Source organism: Lytechinus pictus, chromosome 17 (assembly GCF_037042905.1).
Source record: "Lytechinus pictus isolate F3 Inbred chromosome 17, Lp3.0, whole genome shotgun sequence".
Lineage (NCBI taxonomy): Eukaryota > Metazoa > Echinodermata > Echinoidea > Temnopleuroida > Toxopneustidae > Lytechinus > Lytechinus pictus.
In genome coordinates, this window is record NC_087261.1 from 29,435,907 (window position 1) to 29,461,035 (window position 25,129).

The following is a 25,129-nucleotide window of genomic DNA, read 5'->3' on the forward strand; positions in this document are numbered from 1 at the left end:
TTCATGTTGTAAATAGTTTTTGATAAAGTTCTTGACGTTATGTTTGTAGTTTATGTTTTTATGCTCTATTTTAACGTTGAATGATGCAAAAAAAATTGCAGGGCACCTTTGTAAAGCATTTTTTTTCTCGAAAAAACAGGCCCGCCCTACGGTACAAGGTAAATAAAAGTTATTAAATAAATGATAAAAATATATAAATACATAAGTATGGATTCGATTTAAATCCATGAAACATATTTTTAACTTGTCAAGAGCATTGGAGTGGAAATTTTTATATCCAAATCAAATCGGAGTACGATTTACTTCTGGTTGTTATACTGATGCTTTTTTAATCACCAAAAGAGAAGCCTCTAGTGGTAACATTCACAAAATAAAATGAATATATAGAACATATCCAACAAAAAAAACTCAAAATCTTCACACTGGAAACATTGGTTATGATAAAATAATATAATAATATGCATGGATGTACGTGTGAAAACCCCCAATCGAAACAAGAGATTCAGCTCGATCAACGGGCACTCATTTTGAAATCTATCATTATGCATGCCTCAAGGTCGTATAAGGTATAATAAAGAGTGATATACATTTGACAAATACATAAAACGTATAGCATGACATAAAATGATACAAAAAATGTATTTACAAATCAATGAACCAAATTTCAATGGAATATTAGACAATAATTTATCGTGAGGGCATAATCTCAATTTTTCTCCATTTAATTAAATACCACTTGAAAAATGAACATCGGATTATGTATTTCCATAAAGAGAACGCTTCATTTTATTTAGTAAGGCCCTTGAAAATATATATCGATTACTTTTTTTAAAAGTTGAATTGATTACCTGCCTAAGAATGATTATCAAAATGTCATTAAGACTATTTAGTTCGTTTCCGCCTCATTTTGAATCGAGATACGTTTAGAATGATTGCGATCTTTGTAAAGTATAAATTAATTTTAATTAATTTTGCTTGCCGGTTTATATGAGTATAATCGTCCTAGTCAATACCCAATATTCTGAACCTTAACTCAAACCATGGTCTATTAAAGTCAAGGCTAGATTTATGGGAAGCTTAAGAGTGTGAACAAAATTGTTTACACCTACAACACATTCTGTTTTACTTGATCCGATCAATCGCAACTATGGAAAGCCAGCAAGGTCAACATCTAAAATAAATCTTTTTCAAAATATTTTCTAAAAATGATATATATTCATACATTCACTGTTTTATTGTCAATTGAGTATATGCTTCTTTTTTTTAAAGGACATTGAGCAAATTTTGATGTTGATGTTTTGATATTGGAGAAAACTAAATGTATTCTTCACTGTACGTCAATTTTCATGGAGTTGAGTGCCAAAAGTATTGATAAACTGATTATTTGATTACAGTGATTTGCGTTGCATTCAGCTACCCATAGTTATTTCATAAATTTACACGACTGTTAAAGTTCAACCAGAGTTCAGAATTTGTATTGTTGGCCATAGCGATATGTCCATTCAGCTGCATGAATAGATTATTTTATTTTTTTCTGTTTCAGTTGTATTTTAAGGCGTAGCTGAATTTTTTGATTAGCGCAACCTTATTATGTAATAAGATATGTTTCATTTGGACCTTAAGATAAACGGAATATTAAGTAATAAATGACCACATTAGTATTGATACATCTACAACAGAAAAGGGTTCCTTTCCTAGAGGCATAATACAATTTTTTACAAAAAAATCTACAAATCTGATATAACCTAACGAACACCCAATCGTTACTTCATCACACTGCAACGCTTTTTTGCATATTATTTACAAATAAATATCCCTACTTTATACATACTATCCATCCCCATGTGGCGATTAAGTTGATAGATACAATGGATTAACATGAACGTATAAAGGAAATGCTCGTTGAAAAAAATAAAATAATTGCACCAAGAATGCTTTTGATCAAGAAGGCCATCATATTTTACTTCGAAAATTTGCGTTTTATATATCAATTACAAGGATAACGAAAACGAGAGGTGATCATATTAAATGCAAGAGAACACTCAAAATTGTGTATGCAAATTAAAATCAAACCTATGAGCGCCAGTGCTTGACATTCTTCTATGAAACCGTGCAATCATCAAACTTTTCTTTTACGCCATCAAAGAAATCATCTAGCATGTCCTTTTCTTTATTTTCTCCCTCTTTGTCTTCTCCTTTCTTTCCATCAGCTTGACCATCCAACGAGTCAACAGGAGACACTGATCTTGGTGAGTCTCCGAGAGGCGCTCCCGCAAGCTCCCCAGGAGATGGCTCTTGTCTTGAAGGACCAGCCTGGGCTCTTTGGGGCGCAAGGGCTCCCGAAGATGGTCCAGGACGAAGTCCAGAAGAAGAAAGCAACGGACCCCTGTCATCCATACTTTCTTCGTCTGACGTTGAAAACTTTCTCCTGTTCAGCAGAGCCCTTTGCAGTTCACTATCAAGGTTTTCATTATAGACAGGCAACTTCTTGTTCTGCTTTTCTACATTCAATCGGGATCTCCTTGTGTCGACGTCGTCTTCGTCCGTTGAAGGATTCGTATTTAGATGTGCCGCGGGAAGAACTTTGTTCGTTGATCGAGGTACGGCGCGAGCTGCCTTTGGTGGAAGAACCCTAACAGCGTTCGGAGCCAACACAGGCTTGGGTGCAACTGGTGGTGGTGATTTAGGTGCACTAGTCGGTGGTGGTTGCACTGGTTTGACCGATACCGGTGGTGGTGCTTCCACATTGGATGGGAATCGTCTGATTGGTTTGGTTGGAGATGGAGATATCGGTACGATGTGAACAGGGGATTCCTCCACTGATGTTCCGGGGGATTGGCTCAAGTTGACAGGTCTAGATGAGGGATATTGGTCTAGGGGGATAGGGCGAGATGCGGGAGATTGATTCAGTGTGATAGGCCGCGCTACGGGAGATAGTGGTCGAGGACTAGCGATCTATAGTGAAAACAGAATAAGACAGAACAAAAAAAAATACTTTACAGTTGATCATTATTCGATAGAAATATATTTTAGAATACTTTCGAATGCTCAATTGCAATCAAAACATACATAATGGTTTAATTATTACACAGAAGATAGCGTCACATTCATGAATAAATTGTACTTTGATGATATTCCGTTTGATCTCAGACGTGGTTATTAGAAGTATATATGTAATCAAACATTATTTGGAAGAAGGCAAAAGAGGAAGCGTCATGTAAAAAAAGGAGGCCGAGCAGCGGTTACCTCAGTCGGTCCAACGGCTGCTGGCCTATTTGAAGTTGACAAAGCTGAAGGACTACGAGCAACTGGTTGAGCAGCAGGTAATGCTGCGGGAGCATGACGACTCTCTGGTCGTGCAGCAGATGACACCGCAGAAGGATTACGACCGACTGGTCGTGTTTCAGTTGACACAGCAGAAGGGTTTCGGGAAACCGGTCGACCGGAAGTTGACTCGTCGGAAGGGTTACGGGCAACGGGACGAGGAGCAGAAGATACTGCAGAAGGGTTGCGAGAAACTGGTCTGTCTAGGTTAGTACCTGATGATGGAGGATTTCCCGAAGGGCCTGCAGGAGTACGACGGGACAATATAGGTGTCGAAGTGGTCGATGATTGTGGCGATGATGCAGCTTGGGCAAGGACGACCAGTGGTTTAGCAGCTGTTCTCTGTCGGTCACGAGGAGCTTGAAAGGCACTTCTGTCCCGGTGCTGGGTGTTCTCAGGTAGTCTATCAACGTTCCTAGCGATACCAGCTCCTAGGAAGAATAACAAGGCAAATCATGCATGTAACAACTGATGCTGGAAAGATGTGTATGTATTTTCGTCAACAATATCTCAGTTCTTTGCCAATACCAGTATGACGCACATGTATTATAAAAAAAAGTATATATATGACTTTCACATGTGGAATTATTTTGCTTTGTAATAGTAGCTTATGAAATGAACATAAAAACGATAAAGCCTTCAAGTAATAACTAACAAAGTAATAGCTCAAATATCTTGATAGTACGCCTGGCAGTTAGACCATGCATGTAGTTACCTCTGCGTGAACAGAGAAAAAAAATGTTGATTGATTTTACCAGGGTTACGAACTTCAATAAACCATAGAGTTTAAATTGCAAACTTGGATTTTCATTGCCAAATTTGTTTTTGTAGATGATGATCTGTAAATGATGATCATCAGCAAAATCAAAGCAACAATCACACTATCATAATCGTCATGTTTACCAAAAATATTTTTATCTTCATCTCTTCTTAACGTGTTAACCTCCTTTTGTATCATCGGAATCACTTTCTCCATCACCTTTATTATCATGATGATAATGATGATGATGATCATCATCACATCACAATCAGCATAATAACTATCATCCTCATCACCGTCGTCATCATCGCCAACATCGATCATATCCACCACGACCACCATTATTACCATCATCATCATCATCTCCACCACCACCACCACCACCATCATTATCATCACGATCATCATCATCATTATCACCGTCATTATCATTATCCTCCTCACCGTCATTATCATTATCCTCCTCACCATTGCCATAATCATCATCATCATCATCGTTATCACCATCATTATCATCATCATATTCATCACCATCATTATCATCGTTATTACCATAATTATCATCATCATATTCATCACCATCATCATCATCATCATCATAATCATCATCATCATCACCAACATCATCATCGCTATCATCGTCATCATAATCATCATCACTATCATCATCGTCACCATCAATATCATCATCATCATCACTTTAAAACTGATCTTTCCCGACATCTGCCATTAAAACATCAATAAGTCTAGTGAAAAGAAAATGAAGGTGATTTGTGGACAAATTTCCTGTTGTTGTAATGGGTTGATTGCATGTCGCTAATATACTTCATAATTAATCTTCTAATTGCATCTTGATCAGCAATGGTAACCATGACAACATACCGATAGACGGGCCCGGTGGAACTGTGACTCGATGAGACGATGGGGTTTGGTTCTGCGTCGCACTGGTGAAAGCTGGCAATGAATCGGTGTAAGCATTGTTCTCGTACTCCCCTGAATGCTTGTTGTTAGGTTTGAAACCGCTGCCATGTCGGGAGGAGCGCCCACTGTGGTAGCCATCGGCATGGTGTAGGCGGGGTGAAACCGCTGCTGTCTTATGGGGTAGCAATCTGGGATCGGCTCTTTTAGATTTCCTTTTGCTATTCATAAATTAATGTTGGTGAAAATTACTACATGTAATACAACAATAACAAAAACAACCAATCAATAAAAAAAAAAATCGAACTTCTACTAATACAAACTTTATTCTCACTCTTCCTAGTGTCCCACTTTTACAGCTCCTTCTACTCCTTCTACTACTACTACTACTACTACTACTACTACTACTACTACTACTATTACTACTACTACTACTACTACTACTACTACTACTACTACTACAACTACTGCTGCTGCTGCTACTTCTGCTACTACTACTACTTCTGCTACTACTACTTCTACTACTACTACTACTACTACTACTACTACTACTACTACTACTACTGATGCTGCTGCTGCTACTTCTGCTACTACTACTACTTCTACTGCTACTACTGCTACTACTACTATTACTACTACTACTACTACTACTACTATTTCTTCACTGCTGCTGCTGCTGCTGCTACTACTACTACTACTACTACTACTACCACTACTACTACTTTACTACTTCTTCTTCAATGCTGCTACTGCTGCTACTACTACTACTACTACTACTACTACTACTTCTACTACTACTACTACCACTACTGTTACTATTACGTCTTCACTGCTGCTGCTACTACTACTACTACTACTACTACCACTTCTAGGACTACTGTTGTCATTATTGATTTTTTATGGATGATCAAGAATTATATGTCACATGGTGTATACCATATTTACGGGATAAATAATATCATGGAGTCTGATCCAATATGAATCATTTATATTTTAAGAGTAAAAAGAATGATCATTACAAGAGTTAATGCCATGATTGATATTATTGGAGCAAACATATTGTCCGGAAACTCTATTATTATTTCTTCCAAATTGCCATTCAATTCAGACAGTCTATGTTGAATAATATTTACAATTAAACCTTTTATATGGAAATTACCATAGCACGATGCAAAGATTTATTTACCTTCGATAGATTATTAACCAAGCAATTAATATTAGTAGAACAACGACAGATACAATGAGAATAGTAACCCAAGCCCAGGTAGGAAATCCACCTTCTTCGCCTCCTGAAACAAAAGAAAGGAAACATAACTGAGAGTACGCAAATGATAAAGTAACAAACAATAATATACCCTCTCAAAATGGTCCTTCATTAGAAAAAAATATGTCTTAAGTGTCTAAATATCATTCAAAGCAGACAATTCACAATATTTCCCTCGTTAATATATGCAACTGTTGAATTCATTCAGCATGTCAAAAACCTTCACCTTTTGATAGCCATTTCTTCTACATTCAATGTTAAACGATACATTATAAAATATGTAAAATATATAAAATATACAAAACTACATCCGTGGGTGGATTGAGGGGGCAGCAATATGCATTATATACACTCTATTTGTATTTGTCTAACACACAGCGGTGTGATACTGTCGGTTAAATCGACACAAGGTGCTATTTTCAAACTATACGGTGTATACATTAACACAAGGGAAAGATACGGCCATCTCACAACACCGAATGGTGCTGTATTAACACTGCAGTGTTTAGTGTTTACTTCACTGCCGAAGACTTACCTATTCCTCCTACATTGGTTCCTGGAAAGAAAGGGAGAGTTGTGGAAAAAAAAATAAAAAACGCATCTTTATTTGGCATCATGTTAATTTTGTTAATGCTAAATCAATAAAAGTGCTTTGTTAAGTCACTCAATATTGCAAATTGGACACATATAATTGCTCACTTATTACCATAGCTCTTAATACAAACTAGAGTGTGTTTTCAAAGTCATTTTGTTTAATTAATTAGCCGGGACTCTGTTGATTAATTATTTTTGTAGACACACGTGAGTAGTTTGATTACTATTATGCGATGAGAATGGAAAAAAAAAACAGGGAAACAGTGTTTTGGAAGAATGCTCTCGAGAAACCTGTAAGATTGACTGTGTTGTCATTTTGAATAAGAATTTATTTTAGGGATTTGTAGAAAGACCGTGGCAATTATTGCAAAAATCAATGCGAGATAAAACTAACAAACGGAAATGGTTATGATAATGATTATATTACGAAACCACCACCAAAACATGGTAATAATAACAATAATAATATTAATAATACATCTACTAATAATACTGCTGCCACTACTTCTACTTTCACTTCTACTACTGCTGCTGCGTCAACTACTACTACTACTAATAATAATGATGATAAAAGTAATACTACAGTATACAAATAATGAATGTTTATGAGTGCAATGGACAGAATACTTCATGAGGTGAAAGATGAAATTATCCATTCAACGAGGCGTAGCCGAGTTGAATGGATCATTATTTCATCTTTCACCGAATGAAGTATTCTGTCCATTGCACGAATAAAAAACATTCATTAGTTGGTTTATATGACACCTAAAAATTGATTTTATTTTCATATGAAATTTATGAATTTCGATGCAAAACATGCTCATGCAGTGCGAGTTTGGTCTGTTGATTGTTACGTCATTACAACATGCGCACTGCTGGTGCCTGTAGATGCAGTCTCGATGCGCGAGTGCAATGGACAAAATCGTATGGATCCAAAATTGCACGATGAATGGATCTAAAATTGCACGGTTGATGACGTCATTGTAAAATGGGCTGAATGAACGATATCAAACAACCAATCAAATCACAAGGATCTGTCTAGGCGTCATATAATAATAAATATAACAAGCAATAATATAACAAAAAGTAAACTATACTGATTTCTTACCATTGCCCGCAGGAGTCGACGGTGAGATAACTGTTAAGAAAGAATGAACTTAATGAAATCAACACGGTATAATTTATTTAATATCTTAACCTATTGGGCAAAATAAGTTACGAAAACTGAATTGCGAAAATTAGTAATACATTGAATGGATGTTCGTGAAATTAACAAACCAGTCACTGCTTTTAAAAGTCATTTGATACATGCAACATTTTGCAATAAACGATTACCATACGTACATGCTTGTACATACGCGGTATTAGAATGATCTCTCCCCTCTATCTATGATTATGTCATTACAAAGACCCCAATTTACATTATTTCATACGTACATGAATTACTTCTTAATGTGTTTCTTTTTTCATTTGTGAAAGGTGGATACACTGCAGGACTTAACTCTGTAGTGTCAATCAAAAACTTGCAAAAATGACGTTATGCAATGTCAACGAGAACATCGATATCTCTTTCAGTAAAAAAATGTTCCCATTAAAAAAAAAAAAAATGTTTCCCGCATTTATATAGTACTGGATCCACCTCTTTACACGCGCATAATTTTGTATACGTATTAAATTTTCCTTAAAAAATATTTTTAATATGCCTAATTGGTTTTTGAGGTGACACGACATTTGCTCCTGTCTTAATATTTCCTGTCTTAATATCTTAGAGATTTAGAATCAGAATACAGGGGCCGCGGAACGGTTTTCAAAGTGGGGGGGGGGGGGGGGGGGGGGAGGGTGGCTGACCATGCCCCCTGCTTCCGCGGCCCCTGGAATAATATAAAGATAAAGATTAGTGTTTATTTACTTATGGAGGTTAGGCTTAATGTCTGGCTTAACGTACAGATTTTCCATCGGAGCAATTGTCGCCGGAGTAAATGTAATGGAACCTATTTTGAACTTACCATCTGCAAATTGGCAATCCTTGCCTGTAAATCCTGATGTACATATGCAGCCGTAATCTCCCTCGGTATTCCGACATCTTCCTCCATTCTGACAGGGGCTATCTTCGCATTCATCAATATCTAACAGAACCCAAAAAAAAACACAGTTACTTACAAAATATGCTACTCACCATCCATGATGGGAATAATTCGGCAAAGAAAAACCAAATCTTGAATGTGTACAACCATGGTATTAACTTGGCCATTTTAGTACCTACCAGGGCTCAGCAACCAATCATAATCATTATTTCCATGGTAGTAACGATAATGGCAAAGCTATAATTGATTTAGGTCTTTATGAAATGGTCTCGTGGTGCTCTTAAGGAAACGGATCGAAATGGCGGGAAAGGAAGGGGGGAGAGGTGGTTATTGCTGGATAACTTCGCCAAAGTTTGAGCCAGTTCATCGTGAAAGGTAGGCCGATCTAGTCCCTGGAATCCAGTTCAGGGCCTTTTCCCTTAAATCATCCGAATTCTGCAACAAAAAACATAGGCCCCTGGGAACTTTATTTTTTCAATGAGGGTGATGATCTAAATTTTGAAGAAAAAAAAAAAGGTTTTCACAAAAAAAAATTTGCTAAAATTGTTACCGGCAAATTTGAAAAGCAAAGCAAAGTAAAAAAAAAAGAAGTTTCACTTCTACTACTACAAAATGAAGGTCATTTTGGCTACGATTTTCCGTTTTACACATCTTCCAGAATACATGGGGGTGCTGCTTTTGGAGAATAATACACGTAACACCCCCAAGGAAATTTTTGGGTGCTTCAGCATCCCTAGTACCCCCGCTTCCCAGGGCCATGACAAACATTGGAAGGTCGATGGAAAGCGTCTGTTGTTGACAGTGCTTTCACCAAAAGCACAAGATGGCGCAATTATTTGTAGAAAAATACACACACGAAAAAAAAACCCCAAAACAAGGGCGGGTGACTCAAGCAGTTATAATTAACGATTGATTTCTAATCACTCACAACGTTACACCAGGGCATCTCTCGTACAATTACTTTCGACTACAATTATGGAAATCCATCAGTGTCATATTTTTTTACATGGGAAATTTACACGATGTCCTTTGTAAACATATTTGTTTGAATATACATGCACATTATAGAAAATACTCTGAACAAACATGCATTTTAAATGATAACATGCTGGTTTTTCAAAGTTGTGGATGATCGGACAGGGCCGTAGCCAGAAGCATTTTGTTGGGGGGGGTGTACCAGCTAAATTTGCCAACTGAATTTGGCGTGACAGCGCCAACGTGAGCACAGGGGGAGTCTGATGGGGGATGTGCCCCCCCTACAATAATCACATGCTAAAAGATTTTGAATTTTTAGAATTGAATTAGTGGCATTTGGTGAATAAATTATACAAAGATATACAAAGATATTTGCACTTTAAAAATAAACATTTTGGATCAAAATAGAAAGGCTAGTCAGTGTGCCGTAGTTGCTAACTTGCAGTATAATGATATACCCTATGCATTAATAATATCAAAATCAAAGATTTGTTAATTTTTAATTGACCTTCTGTGCAAGATGTCTCAACTAAAATTGCTACTGCTAACAGTGGCGTACCGTGGGTCACGGCATTGGGGGGGGGGGGGGCACCAGCAAAAATTTAGAGTCATTAAGTGGGCGCGCGAAGTGCGCTCAATTGCCAGGTATACTGACCTGATAGAGACATTTTAAGGACTGTGCCATTAAAAGGATATGTATCTTAGTGATCAAATAATGCGAGGGCAAAGCGCGAGCTGAAAATGTTTGATATTCAGTCCTAAAAAGGGACATAATAAGCAAAGTTTTGTAATCATGATACGTACCTGTCTTACAAAACAAACAATGCGAGCGCGAAGCACGAGCTGAAATTTTTTGTATAACTTAACCCTAAAAAGGGACATTTTCAGGACTATCTTTTGGAATTTATGAAGTGCGTACGTATCTCATCATAGTCATCTAATGCGAGCGCCAAGCGTTTGCTGATTTTGTTAGAATTACACTGGCACATGAAGCACTTTTGTGGTCATTGTAATCATGAACATGATACGTATTTCACTAATGAAATATTGCGGGCGAGAAGCGCGAGCTGACAATTTTTGAAATTCAGACCTGAAGAGGGGCATTCTATGGCTTGTTTGTAGGAATTTACTATTTCACTAATTAAGTGATACGAGCGCGAAGCGCGAGCTGAAATTTTGTTATAATTAGATCAGAAAAAGGGAAATTTTAAGGACTGTCTTTAGGAATTCGTGCACTGCAAAAACGCCGGTGTTGATTTAACACCAGCCCGGTATCTATATCGGTCCACACCAATGCGAACGTAAGCACAGACTAGAAATGTTTTATTAAGGCCTTAAAAGGGGGCAATCACTTTAAGTATATAGTCATGAAAAAAGCATATGTCACTACATAAAACAATGATAACTTGAAGTGCAAGGAGATAGTTTGGTGCATAATCTTTATGGGCTTAAAATACAACAGGACTATATATCTCATTAGTCAGACAATGCGAGCACCAGGAATGATGCAACCCCAACCTGCCCCAATACCCACCCTAAGCACCTTCTGACACCATAAATTAAAAAAAAAGTTAGTAAAAATAACTTAAAACATTTTTGTGTTTTTTGCCAACTGCAAACTTGTAGACAAGTCTACAAGTTGTAGACTTGTCTTCATGAATTTGCCAACTGCAGAGTTACCAGTTTTTTTAAGTCATGTGTTCTGTTCTTTTCAGATCTGAAACGGGGCAGTACTTGTACATCACTTTGCTGACTGGTAGAGCGTATAGTGTTCTGCCACTTTAATAGGCCCACTTTATAATTTGCCAACTATACTTTGGCTTTGATTATTCAACTTAAACCTTGGAAATTCATCTCACCCAATATTTATGTAGCTAGTCTTGCCTCTGATTTGACAAAACTAATGTGTTTGTTAAATCGTCAATAATTGTGGTATAATTTGCAAACTAACAAGCTTGTTCATATTGGGGGAGGACCGGGGGCTTACTTTGTGTGTTATTATAGCTCCATCTGTTTTGTACTTAGTATTTTGCTGACTAGTAGGGCTCTAAGCCTGGCTACATGGACTTGGATTTGCCAATTGGTTGTCTTTACTCTAAAAGTCGTAACCTTCTTCGAAGTTAGTACCCCTATTTTTCTTTCCTTTTCTTTCTTTCTTTCTTTCTTTCTTTCTTTCTTTCTTTCTTTCTTTCTTTCTTTCTTTCTTTCTTTCTTTCTTTCTTTCTTTATTTCTTTCTTTCTTTCTTTCTTTCTCTCTTTCCCCCCTCTCTCTCTCTTTCTTTCTTTCTTTTTCTCCCCTATCTTCCATTTTGCCAACTGGTACATGATTTTGCCGACTGCCACGAATGTTGGGGGGGGGGGGGGGTGTCACACCCCCCATACCCCCCTCTAGCTACGGCCCTGTGATCGGATCGACCGCAACTCTTTGCTAGTGTAGTGCCCAAACTGATTTATCTGCATAAAACTTTCTTCAAAACAAGACTGTGTTAATATGTTTTGCTTCGAACTGCTTGAAAGGTCAGCAGACAACACTTACATGTAGTTCATTTCACCTTGTTTGTTTTGACTACGTTTCTTCATTCACGCGTATGCAGACATTCTTGAACTTCTTGATCTTGTTTCAAACTTTCCTCGCGCTAGACTGTATCATATAAAGGAAGTTTTGTGTCAAGCGCACCGCATGACAATCACATGTCATTATTTAGTTCGCCGAACTTTATACAGACCAATCAAAGCGTATCTTCATTATTTAACCAATCAGCGTTCAGCATAATCTCACGTCATCAATTAATTCAGCCAATAAACGCCATCTTTGAATTTGGTCACCGATTTGCCAAGTTTGCTTAATTCAACGTGATCGATTAATCAGACACTTGCTTTTAAAACACTGTCCAGTTTGTAACGGCCTACATGTGTTTACGTCACGTATTTGTTATCAGGAGTTAAGTCATTTTTTCTTCATTTCCATCAACTGGAGTATTTTCTCATCTCTCTTGGAATTCCTATGTGGATTTTGTATCTATACTTTGATTTCACTCATTATTGGATTAACATTTATACATTGGATTCCATGCATCTTTCATTGTTTTCACCGGGACCGTGCAATAATATCTGAACTTAAACTTTCGCGGTTTGCAAAGAGTCGCGACTCGTGAGTCATCGTGAGTCACTCCGAACTCTATCGGTAGTTTATGGCCAGTTACCATGGTTACCGTTCGACATTTTCCAGTGGACTCAACCAATGCAAGCTACATGTAGCACTGCTGTAACTGGTTTCTAACTGCTTGATTGTTCGGAGCTTTGGACACATCCTTCAGGTGAGTAAAAAAACTAACCCTATTTTCCTTCTGTTTTGCAAGAAGGGGCCCAGGTATAATCAAACCACAAACAATCCAAATTGTTTTTTACCCCCAGAGAGTGTAAATCACACCCCATGGCCTCATTCAGAGGAAATAATTACTGACCATCACAAACTGGATCCTGTCCTATCCATCTTTGGTTCTCTGTACATGTCTTGATCATAGTCTCGTTGTCTCCTAGTCTTAGTCCTGGACTACACGTAAACGTGATTCTCGTCCCCAATGCTGTTTCATCCACGAGACTCGGGATCGCATTGAGATAGTCCTGAAGAACATTACAGTCACTCTCATCTGTATGGAGAATAGAATAAAAGTTAAATCCGTAAGATTTTCGTACAACTTAATAAGGCAGGGGACCAAATATTCATCAGTTTTGATTAAAAATACAAATCAACAATAACATAACCATTGCTTGTTAAGGTTATAAAAATAATTTTTCAGGATGTCAAAAGGTACTATGTTGTGATTATCAATAAAATGAATTTGTTTGTTGAGGAGTAGCTTCATATTTGAAATATTATTTTTGGAATGTTTTATGTTTTGGAAATGTTATTGCGATATTTGAAAACACTAAACGACAACAACAAAAATGAGGAATGTTATTATGCAACAATGCTTAAAAATCTTCTTAAGAAGAGTACTTGAAAAATATCAACGCAACATTTCGGAAATGCTTTCAAAACATTACATGATAGCTGCGTTGACATGATGAAGAGTAGTTGAAGAATGATTAGCTCGTTTACCAGGAAAGAGCAATTTGCGTTTGATGAAATAGAATTATGAAAACGCTAAATGATTTTGCTATGACACGATACATTACCTCTGCAAAGTGGCGTAGTCCCGGTCCATGACGCATCGCCGCTGCATGTTAAGAATGAAAGTTCATTTCGGACATGACGATAATTTTCCTCACACTCAAAAGTCACAACAGTGTCATACGCCCTCTCGGTTGTACTTGGAATAGCATTTGGATAGTCGGGGAGAAGAGGGCAGACCACTCCTACAATGTATTGAAATATATTATTACATTGGTTATGAAACGTATTATATAAAGACAGGATCTTTACATTTTAGCATGATAACTATTTAATATGTTCGCACAGGTTCATGTCAATGAAACGAAATATTGAATGAAAAAAAAGGCTTGTAAAGAAGGTTGTATATTAATAAATTGAATTTAAAATACTCAATTCGTACAACAAGCTTGAATTTTGCAATCATGTTTTAAATATAAACTGTGATCATATGTGAGTGACCTTGGTCTGGTAACTCAAATTTTAACATCAACGATTAATCGCTTGATCAGGGCTCCGTCTGACAAAGAGGTACGAATGATCCAATGAACTTCTTGAAATCCATCATCGTCATATATTTCTATTTCTTTATTTGCGCAATGTCATTTGTAAACAAAAGAGGAAGCACATTGAATTGTCAAGACAATGGTGAATGCATGAATTATCGTACATCATATCTAGGAAATAATTTGGACAAACATGGATGTTAGATGAAGGTGTTGTTGGCATTTCATAGACATGGTTGAATGGATCAATCGCAACTCTTTTTAAAGGACCCAGGTGCGCAATCAATCCGAGGACATATTTTTATGATATATTGTGACATTTGGAGCTCCCGCTAGTATGTTATCAATTAAGTTGGAACCCCCTAAAAGATTCTGCAAATGTCAACTGCAAACAAGGAAGCAAAGTCAATATCAACAACTATGTCTAAATTTGTCCAATGGCCCCAAGCAGAAAGAATAGGGTATTTTAGCAATCATTTCGCAGACGCTTTCTTTAACGAAGATAATCTTTTGTCAAACACCTTTCATAACAAAGCAGTGTCGTCTTGGACACATGACATATTGTAATTTCTCGTCCGTTCTGGATTCTTAAGTCGATGTGCCATCCTGATCCACAAACGTTCGACAATGACCTCTAATTTGTCCATTGCGACTTGACGGGTATTTTCAATATATTCTAAACATTGCAAAAAGCGTGTGCGAAATGGCTGGTAAAATATAGTATTTGCAATCAAAAGCAACCTATAAAATTGAAATCAAAGTCAACTCTATTTCAATCTAATCAATGACACCCCGTAAATTTTGGACCAACTCAAGAAACAAACACAACTTTAATTTTCAACCAATATCAGAAGCGGATATTTGGGACTTGCGATTTATTACTATTTTTTTTTTAAACCATGACAACCTTATGCCCGGAAAAAAGGCATGTAAGACAAAATGTAAAGGCAACACAACATAAAACAATAGCATAGTAGAGAAAAGATTATTGGTGGTGATTTTTTTTTTTTTTTTTTAAATATGATTGCTAAGAGAGCATGATTGCTTGTAAGCAATCAACCAGAGGACCGACGGCTTAAGGTCATCTCCGAAAACGAAACACTATTCACGAAAAGTCATGATTATTATTTTTTTAATTCGTTATTCGTTAAAAAAGTGGTCAATGATTACAATCCACGTTTCGTGAAAAAAATATTCAACCGTCATGCCACTACATTATCTCATAAATGATGCTAGTTCACCCTTTTCTTGTCCCCTTATGTTTTTATAAAATTGTCACAAATCATGCTAGTAATAAACCAATCAAATTTTTTTTAAAGTACACTCTAAAAAACGAAGTGCTAATTCAGCTCTTAAAGAGCGTGTATAGTGACTGCACTTCGGAGTGCTGATTTTTTAGTTCAAATTTGAACGAGAAAATCAGCACTCCGAAGTGCAGTCACTATACACGCTCCTTAAGAGCTAAATTAGCACTCCAGTTTTTAGAGTGTAACAACTAACAAGCGTTTACCATAAATGCTTTAATGTCTCTATCGAGAACCGTAGTTTAGGCATATTTTGTGGAAAGTGGTTGTGGGCTTTTCTCCAATTAATAGAAGAAAAAAAAAACAACTACAGAATATAAACCACCATCAGCATGGCAATTGTCGCTACAAGAAACTGTGTTCATTCCCTTCTCAATATTTTTGTTTTCCAATGCTCATATCACTTATCATTCGAGCTAAGGTCATCGGTTCACGATGACGTCATCTACACCCAGATAATTCTGTGTAACGCCGTTATGACATATTTCAACCTTCGTAACATTCAAACTGCCTATTTGAAGATGTAGATTTACATAACATCCTGATTGAAAAACTTAGCAGCCCTGACTAGACAGGAGATAATTTTGCTTCATTAAAAACCATAGGCCTACTAGTAATATACACCGTGATCGCCCCTTCCCGAATGTAACAACACGCACACAATTTTATTTTTAAGGTTAATTTCTGGCTACATTAATGAAAAATAGCTATAAAAACTCTTTCCCATAATACATAAAAAATGCTCACCCTACATCAACTAAAATGTTGCATTATTAAACCAAGGAAAATTTAAGCGAAACACATTATAATTGTATGTAACAATGTATATAACAATAATATGATCATAATTCCATTGTCCTAACAGCCTAAAGTTATATCCGTACCTGTTCAGATTTCTTTAAATTTACCATTTACCATTTATTTTTAATCAATACACTATTTCACTCTAATCATTACGTTTTAGGATTATATACATGATATATCACATTCGCTCTTAAGTCATATAGGTACATGTACATGTTACATACATTCAGATATTAACTCATATCATTCATAATGATATTAAAATATTGCTTCCAATAATTCAATACGCTATTTCATTCTAATCAATACGTTTTAGAATTAAAACATTTAAAAACATGATATATTGCTTTCACTCTTAAGTCATATAAGTATAAATTACATACATTCATTCAAAACATTTTGACTATATTAAATTATCCCTTACAATTACTGTATTTAATATTTATCAATGTTTAACACAATCAAAATCCTGCCACGACGATGATTAAAGAAAGTCTTCCTGAACCCCCTATTGACTGATGAAGGCAAAAGGGGAACGGTTATCACGCTTTGGGGCCCGTTCTCTATTATCACGTATTTGAATCAGACGGTTGGAGGTTCGAAATCCACTTCGCACCGTCGGCTTCCTTGGTCCTCATCGCACTGGTCTTGAGCCAGATGAAGGAAATATGGACCTTGTAGAAATGTGTTTCTTGAAACGCAGTGCTCAGCAGTGCCTCTTGGAGATACGTCATATTGCTGCTCTGCTAAAGCAAAGGTAATTATCCGGCATTATTGTACAGAGACTTCTGAATAACTACGCGTTCAGGAGCAAGATTATGACTTTACTAATCATCGAAGATAGAGGGCGTCAAAATTATAGTGAATATCTCGAGAGAGAGTTGTACTGCGTAGAATAACAGAAGTTTTATAACCAGTGAGCTCTTGTTTTCTGCCTATGTCTACGCAATGTATATTCAAGTTCGATAAACATTAACTGCTCCCGTTCAGAAGAAAACATTCTTACTCGATCTCTGCTCTGAAATGTCAGACACCAACGTTAAAAATATTTCAAATGATCATTTTACAGAGCCCCGTCTTACAAAGAGTTACTATTGATCCGATCAATCTTAACTGTATGGAATTCCACCAATGTCATATTTTTCCTACAGAAGACTTGTACAATGTCCTTTGAAAACGGACAAAATCACATTAAAATTTCAAGGAAACAATGAATGTATGAATATGCAGTTTATCTAGAAAATATTTTGAACAATCATTCACTTCAGAAGTTGACGTTGCTGACTTTCCATAGTTATTTATCAGATCAATTGCGATTCTTTGTGAGATGGGGCCCGGAACCTTGCCTCTCTCTACGTTCGGCGGTATTATTGAGAGAGACTGATAGAAGAAAAAAACTAAAACGAAACATAACAAATAACTTTATTCAAATCAACCTCAAAAGTACAGGACCAACAATAGTTCAGCTTACCTTGACACATTGGCGGACCCGAGTTCCATTCGCCATTGGTACCACAGGTCAGTGATGTAGCTTGCCCTACGATGCTATATCCCTCGATACAAGAGAATGATACGACGTCACCAGGGGCAAAGTCCCTTGCTGTGCCGTCCACCATACCATTCTCAGGCGCTGGTGGAACTGGACATCGAACATCTTCAATGGTAAAGAGAGAGAAAAAAAGCTTAAGCATGGGATGCGAAACGTTTGAAAGTGGGTTGGGGAAGATGAACATGCAAAAGCAGATGTTTTTTTTTCGTTCATGATGAATTGAAAAAAAAAACATGAAAGGGCTGCAGCCCGCCGCTCAAATTCCGCGACCCGTGTCACGTCTAGAGAAGATCAACCATGTCACTAGAAGGGCCTATGTGAATAATTATATGAAAACAACGTTTTCTCGTAAATCATATCCATGCTCTCTGCGTACAGTAAATCTCCTTAGTCCCCCAAAACCGAAATCAAATAGCTGTAAACGAAAATTCGTGTGTTTAGGGGGGGGGGGGGCTACAATTTATAATTAATTACCAATTCATTTGTCTTCTAGTTCAACGATCCATTCATTTTAATCCAATATTCAATTGTATCTTGGTTTTCCGTATAATTGTGTCTGCCTCTTGTTGCATTGTTTTTAGGGGTGGGTGAGGTCGGGTGATTGTCTTTGTATTTTCTTTCATGTAATAATAATAATAATAATAATAAACAGTTCTTGTATAGCGCATATCACGATTATGAATAATGTCTCTATGCGCTTCCAAAGGACTTGGATATTATTACCCCAGCTGTAGCTTGGCAGCCGTAATTACTAAGATTACAGCGCACACGCATTTCAAGGAATAAATTCCTGCCAGGTACCCATTCACCTCACCTGGGTTGAGTGCAGCACAATGTGGATAAATTTCTTGCCGAAGGAAATTACGCCATGGCTGGGATTCGAACCCACAACCCTCTGTTTCAAAGTCCGGAGACTAATCCACTGGGCCACAACGCTCCAATGTATTGTAACTGTATATCTTAATATGTTTTATGCATGTAGTCACGTTATAAAGAACCCAATGGAAGAACAGTGGTAATTTGTAAATACCGCTCGAATGGGCCATCCTTCATATTTTATATGATGTTAAATATGTTAAATTTGAACATGTACATGTACATAATTATTTTATTATTTCTATATGGAAATAAATACGGACAAACAAATCATGTCTGGTATTGATTTACAGGAAACATGAAAATTGAACAACAGTTACAGCGCAATCGCCCCAATGGGTAACAGGGCTTTCCCCAAATAATATCAGGGTCTAAACAAAGCGATTTCCGGACTTTATTTACATTATTACTTTGTTCATATCGGTAAGAAACACAGGCGAATACATACTCCCCTCCCCCTATTTTTGGTTTTTTCTTAAAATCCTCCAATGCTATTAACCAAAATAAAGTATAACATCTATGTTGGATAGGCCCATCAGTATCACAATTATACATTGGCCTAATGTATTACTGATATTTGTAAGGTTAAACGAGTTTACCCCAAGTCTATTTTTTTTGCTAGAATTCCTGTTCATTTGTTTAATTAATATTGTCTCCTTATTTTTGAAGCTGAATTTACTATGCTGATAGGGGTTACCGAATACTTATTCGTTCATGTGTATCAATATCAGGTAATATACGTCATGTAGATTTTTACAATCCCTCTGGTAACCGTTATTAATGAATAATATTTGCAATTAAAGGTTACTTACCACGTCCGTTCCAGGCATCTGGTAAAACAAAGAAAAGGAAGCCAAATGATGATAATAATCATAAAGTATCTCACTATCAAGCATAACTTTTCGAAAAAGAATAACAGTATGACTTCATTCTCTAAATTAACATGATTATTGTCCTTTTCCTTTGTTAGGTAACATTTGCTTGCATTTTTTGTATACCCCTTGTTGATGATTATATTTATAATCAGGCTTGGTATTTAAAAAATCAAATTTGTTCACAACACAATGACAAGTTTATCATTTATCATAACCTTATGAATGCTAGTTCAGGTCAAATCGTTGTACTGCAGTGTATACTTCCAGTGTAATCTACAAACAGGATTTTTCTTTTTTTTACGACTCTTCCGACTTGTACATATAGTCACTTTCCCCCCTTTTTCACCCAAAAACTGAATTGTCTTGCTTACATTCTGGAGTGTCCACCATTCATTCACATTTGATTCATGCTTTCTGATTTTATTTCCATATATTATTTTAGTATGTTTAGAACATTGGGAGTAAGAGTAAGAAATAACATAAAGTACACACAGACTGCTCAAACCAACCAATATTTTGAAAATGATTTATATTTCCGACCGAAATAATGGTCGAAATCAACCAAAACATTCTAACCAATGCTATTTACTCATCACTAGTAATATATTTGAATATTTGATGCCACTTACCGCAATCATATATCTGAATTTTAAACACCGTGCCACATCGCGTTCCATAGTCTCCAGAACATCGCTGGTTACAACCTCCATCCGGTAGTGGATTCGGCTGGGTGGAGGCGAAATCCGAATTGGCATTCCCGCAGAAGCATTCACTAGAGGATTCCAGGCCTGCGTATAGATACTGCTCTTGCTCCCTTGAACAACACAATTCTAGACACCTTGATGTGGTCATGTCCTCGCGGTAACATCCTAAGTAAATAATAGACAGACCAAAACTAACGGCAATAATAATGATGATACTACTACTACTACTACTACTACTACTACTACTACTACTACTACTACTACTATTACTGCTACTATTACTACTACTACTACTACTACTATTACTGCTACTATTACTACTACTACTACTACTACTACTACTACTACTACTACTACTACTAGGTACTACTACTGCTAATATTACTATTATATACTACTTCTAATAATAATATTAATGACATAAAAAATAATAACAATAATAATGAGAATAACAACATGTCATGTCCTCGCGGTAACATCCTAAGTAAATAATAGACAGACCAAAACTAACGGCAATAATAATGATGATACTACTACTACTACTACTACTACTACTACTACTACTACTATTACTGCTACTATTACTACTACTACTACTACTACTACTACTACTATTACTGCTACTATTACTACTACTACTACTACTACTACTACTACTACTACTACTAGGTACTACTACTGCTAATATTACTATTATATACTACTTCTAATAATAATATTAATGACATAAAAAATAATAACATTAATAATGAGAATAACAACAACAGCAATGATAATAATGACAATAATAATAATAATAATACTAATGATAATGATAATATGCATTATATAGCGCAAAAACTATTTCTATATACAAGTATTTTACTGCTTTGCCAGAGCTCCTCAGATGCTGTACTTACTACTAGAATAAATCGTTTTAGATTAAAAAAGTGTAATAACATGATGATGTTGATGGTAACAACAACAAAAATAAAATAATGTTGACAATGGTTACAAACTAGAAAGTGGTAAAAATAGAGTATTTGTCTTTAGTGCTACATCTACTACTACTACTACTACTGCGATTTTTCATTCTACCACTTCTTCTATAACAACTACTACTAGAACAATACCAGCATAACTACTACTAATAACAACAAGTATATTTATGATGATGATAATAATCATAATGATAATAATAATAACAATAGTTCTGCTGCTACTACTACTACTTTTACTACTACTACTACTACTCCTACTACTACTACTACTATTACTACCACTACTACTACTGTTGCTGCTACTACTACTGTTACTACTAAAAAGCATTTATTGATATTAGTAGTATATAGCACTAATGATTAATTGTAAATATTGATTGCTTACCGATCCCTGCGCCAGGTACAGGACCTGTTAAAAACAGAACAATTAAAACAAATGATGATGGAAGAGTAATCATTTGAATTTAATTAATTATTTCTTGCTATTATATTTTAACTGAAATGTATATAGACTTGTGCCACTTCTAGAAGAATACGTACTACGGTTGACTACATCATGCCTTTATACATTTGTGACGTGTATTCGACTTCAGAACAACCAAATACAATGAAAAAAAACCATAGTCTATATATAGTTTTAAAGTCATGTTTATTTTGTATTTCAAGCTCTCGCAGTGGTATTTTTTTTATTATGTCATTAGACCTTATGCATAATGACGTCATAATCCCACAACTTCAGGCTTTAAAATGGCGGCGTGATGACGTCAATACATAAGTTCTATAATCATCATAACATATCCACAGTAGATATGAATCAATCGATTTAACAAATAATTGTCATTGTGTGTTTATAATATGAAAGGAGGTGGCGAATATCCCGCAGGAAAGAACGCAGTATCACGCAGTGTAATCACAGTGTGTTCGCATAGTGGATGATGTGAAAAAAATATTCACACCATCAAAATGCCCAAATTCAACAGAGTGAAGATATTTTCACAGCATGACTGCGCACAGTGTGTTCACAATCATGGTCGACTATGTCAATATGATTGTGATTCACACTGTTAAAATGCTCACATTCGTCAGTGTGACGGGATTTTTTATTGTGTTCCACAGTGTGAACACACGGTGGGGGCACTGTATTATTTCAGGTAGGGATATACAGTTTTACATACACCCATGGAATTTAGTAAAATTTGTTCGTTTGCCAAACATCTTCAAAAATATAAATACTACCATGACAAATTTGGTATCAAATGAAAGAATGTATTAAGTTCTTTCACATGATTGAGAAAAATGAAATTCCGTATTTTATTGCTCGAAATAGACATGAAATGATATACTCGGAAAATTTACTTTGCCCTATTATTGATCATGGGCCCAGCAGCCGCTGAAGAGGCTCTATCCTTTTAATCGTTGAACGCCAAACAGGGTAGCAGCACCTCCCATCTTTTAACGTCTATTGGTCTGACGCGGCCGGGGTTTGAACCCCCGACCTCCCGGTTGTGAGACGGACGCTCTACCAACTGAGCCAACACACCGGAAAGGTGTAATCTGAATTGTCTGTGTTAAGTATCTAGCACAAATATGGAATGATTTTGTCAAGTTTTTATCTTATATTTGTCTAAAATATGAAGAATTTATTTGGGTAAAAATACACCTAAATATTTTTCAGCTCCTGATGACAAAGCAATGTGATGAAATACTATGTGTGATATCAAATTCGTCATGATAGCACAATTATTTTATAATATACATTAAATTGTATAATGTTTGGCAAGTGTCAATTTTTATTTTATTTTCCTGGGTGTATGTAAATTTCTGGCCTCAGCTGTACTTCAAAAGCGTACTACCAAACTGGAAAATTCATCACAATGATTTCCCAAAATGATTTCATGTTATTTTTACGACATTTATATATGAAGCAAGATACGCTAATGCAAAATTCTACATGGTAAGACTAAGACTATACTGAGGGCAAGGGCGGTGTCAGAGGCAAGTGTGACATGGTGTATCGTTGATGATTTCTGGTGCGGCACTCTAACTATTTCCTTTACCTCGCTATTTTGAACAATATCATATAATTCTTCCTTTTGCTTTAAATTCAAATTGAAAACTACAACTCTTCAGGGGAATAAAAATATGCAGGAACTAGATACTCACCGGAACTAGACGTAACACAGTCGTGACACAGTTCCTTGTTGGAACAAGAAGCAAAATCTGCTAATATACGCTGTTGGGTATCCCAGTAACACCCTCTGTATCCCTTCTCTATATGGAAAGATATTTTCAATGGCGATTATCGAGGATAACAAATTTCCGCCAACTCCCCCGTAGTTTATTCATTGAATATTCATCACGAGCCTTGATATGGAATCGGTTGCAGAGAGAGTTGCAAATAAACGTAGGGCCTAACTAAAATTCAAACGCAACTTGACTATGAGCCAATCAGGTACATGAAATTAGGGCGAGCGCTTTTTATGTGGCTGCATGTATTGTAAACACACCCGTTTCTGAAATCGACCCCCCTGCTCTGTCGATAATGCTGACAAGTTATCGTTCATTTTTCGAACACTTATTACACTATTAATCAGAGAGTGGCCAATCATAAATAAACCTTTACTAAAATTGCCATAGCTGACACAATTAATGAGGCAATGCCAACCGATTTCATGGAGCAATTACCAGTTTATAGAAATGTTATATATTTCTATATTCTTCTTATTTATTTATCAAATATTGTCATATGTTTGAAAGTACTGGGATGGGTTTACTGCAAAAGAAGTGAGAGAAAAAAAAAATCGTATATATGCACAGCGCTGTGTCGATCCAATACATGTATAATCACTAATTTGAGAAAGTGAAAGAACAAAAAGATTAAACCCAAAATTCCAAAGGAAACATTTACATTAAATTGAAAAATCCTCAGCAGGTTAAGAAGTTTAAAAAAAGGTCCTGGATTTGAGAATTCACACCATAGTCAGGCCCTATATTTTTTCAGGTCTAGTGAAAAGAAAACAGTCATATTGAAACACTTCTACTAATCGCCTCCACCTATTCTTCTCGGTTTCGTCTGCGTCCATTATTTTTGCTAATTTTCATTAATCAATATGAATTTTAACATAAGTAATTTACCATATGGCACACAGTTGACGTATGCGCTCTCGCAGGGGTTAGTTGTCCCAGAGCCGAGCCAGGTCTGTCCGCCCGGACAGTCAACCAGGCGGGCTTGCTGAGGCACCATGGTATCATCACCCATACAGGTTACCCTGAGAAGCCACACCTGTCCGCTAGCAGGACGGACCAAGTCCTGGGGTATAGATGGCGAGTCCAAGGCACCATTGTGGCCTATTAAGATATCGAAAAAATTAATAATAGTATTCAACATGAACAAATATTCATATTTGCTGGTATAATTGGCTAGACACAAGCAATATTTCTTTATTTCATACACAGTTT

General features: G+C 36.3%; 1 protein-coding gene across 1 annotated transcript; it reads right to left on the reverse strand.

The window, feature by feature from the left end:
- Positions 1 to 1,942: 1,942 nt before the first annotated feature.
- LOC129280882 (proline-rich protein 36-like) lies at positions 1,943 to 22,077 on the reverse strand. The gene is made up of 13 exons (XM_064112625.1): positions 22,056 to 22,077; positions 20,616 to 20,855; positions 19,924 to 19,941; positions 18,158 to 18,340; positions 14,099 to 14,278; positions 13,384 to 13,569; positions 8,867 to 8,986; positions 7,969 to 7,998; positions 6,802 to 6,822; positions 6,189 to 6,291; positions 4,967 to 5,223; positions 3,247 to 3,755; positions 1,943 to 2,955 (listed from the first exon to the last, which is right to left on the reverse strand). Exons 2-13 carry the CDS (start codon positions 20,836 to 20,838, stop codon positions 2,101 to 2,103), a joined length of 2,685 nt encoding a protein of 894 aa, XP_063968695.1. The 5' UTR covers positions 20,839 to 20,855; positions 22,056 to 22,077; the 3' UTR covers positions 1,943 to 2,100.
- Positions 22,078 to 25,129: the final 3,052 nt, after the last annotated feature.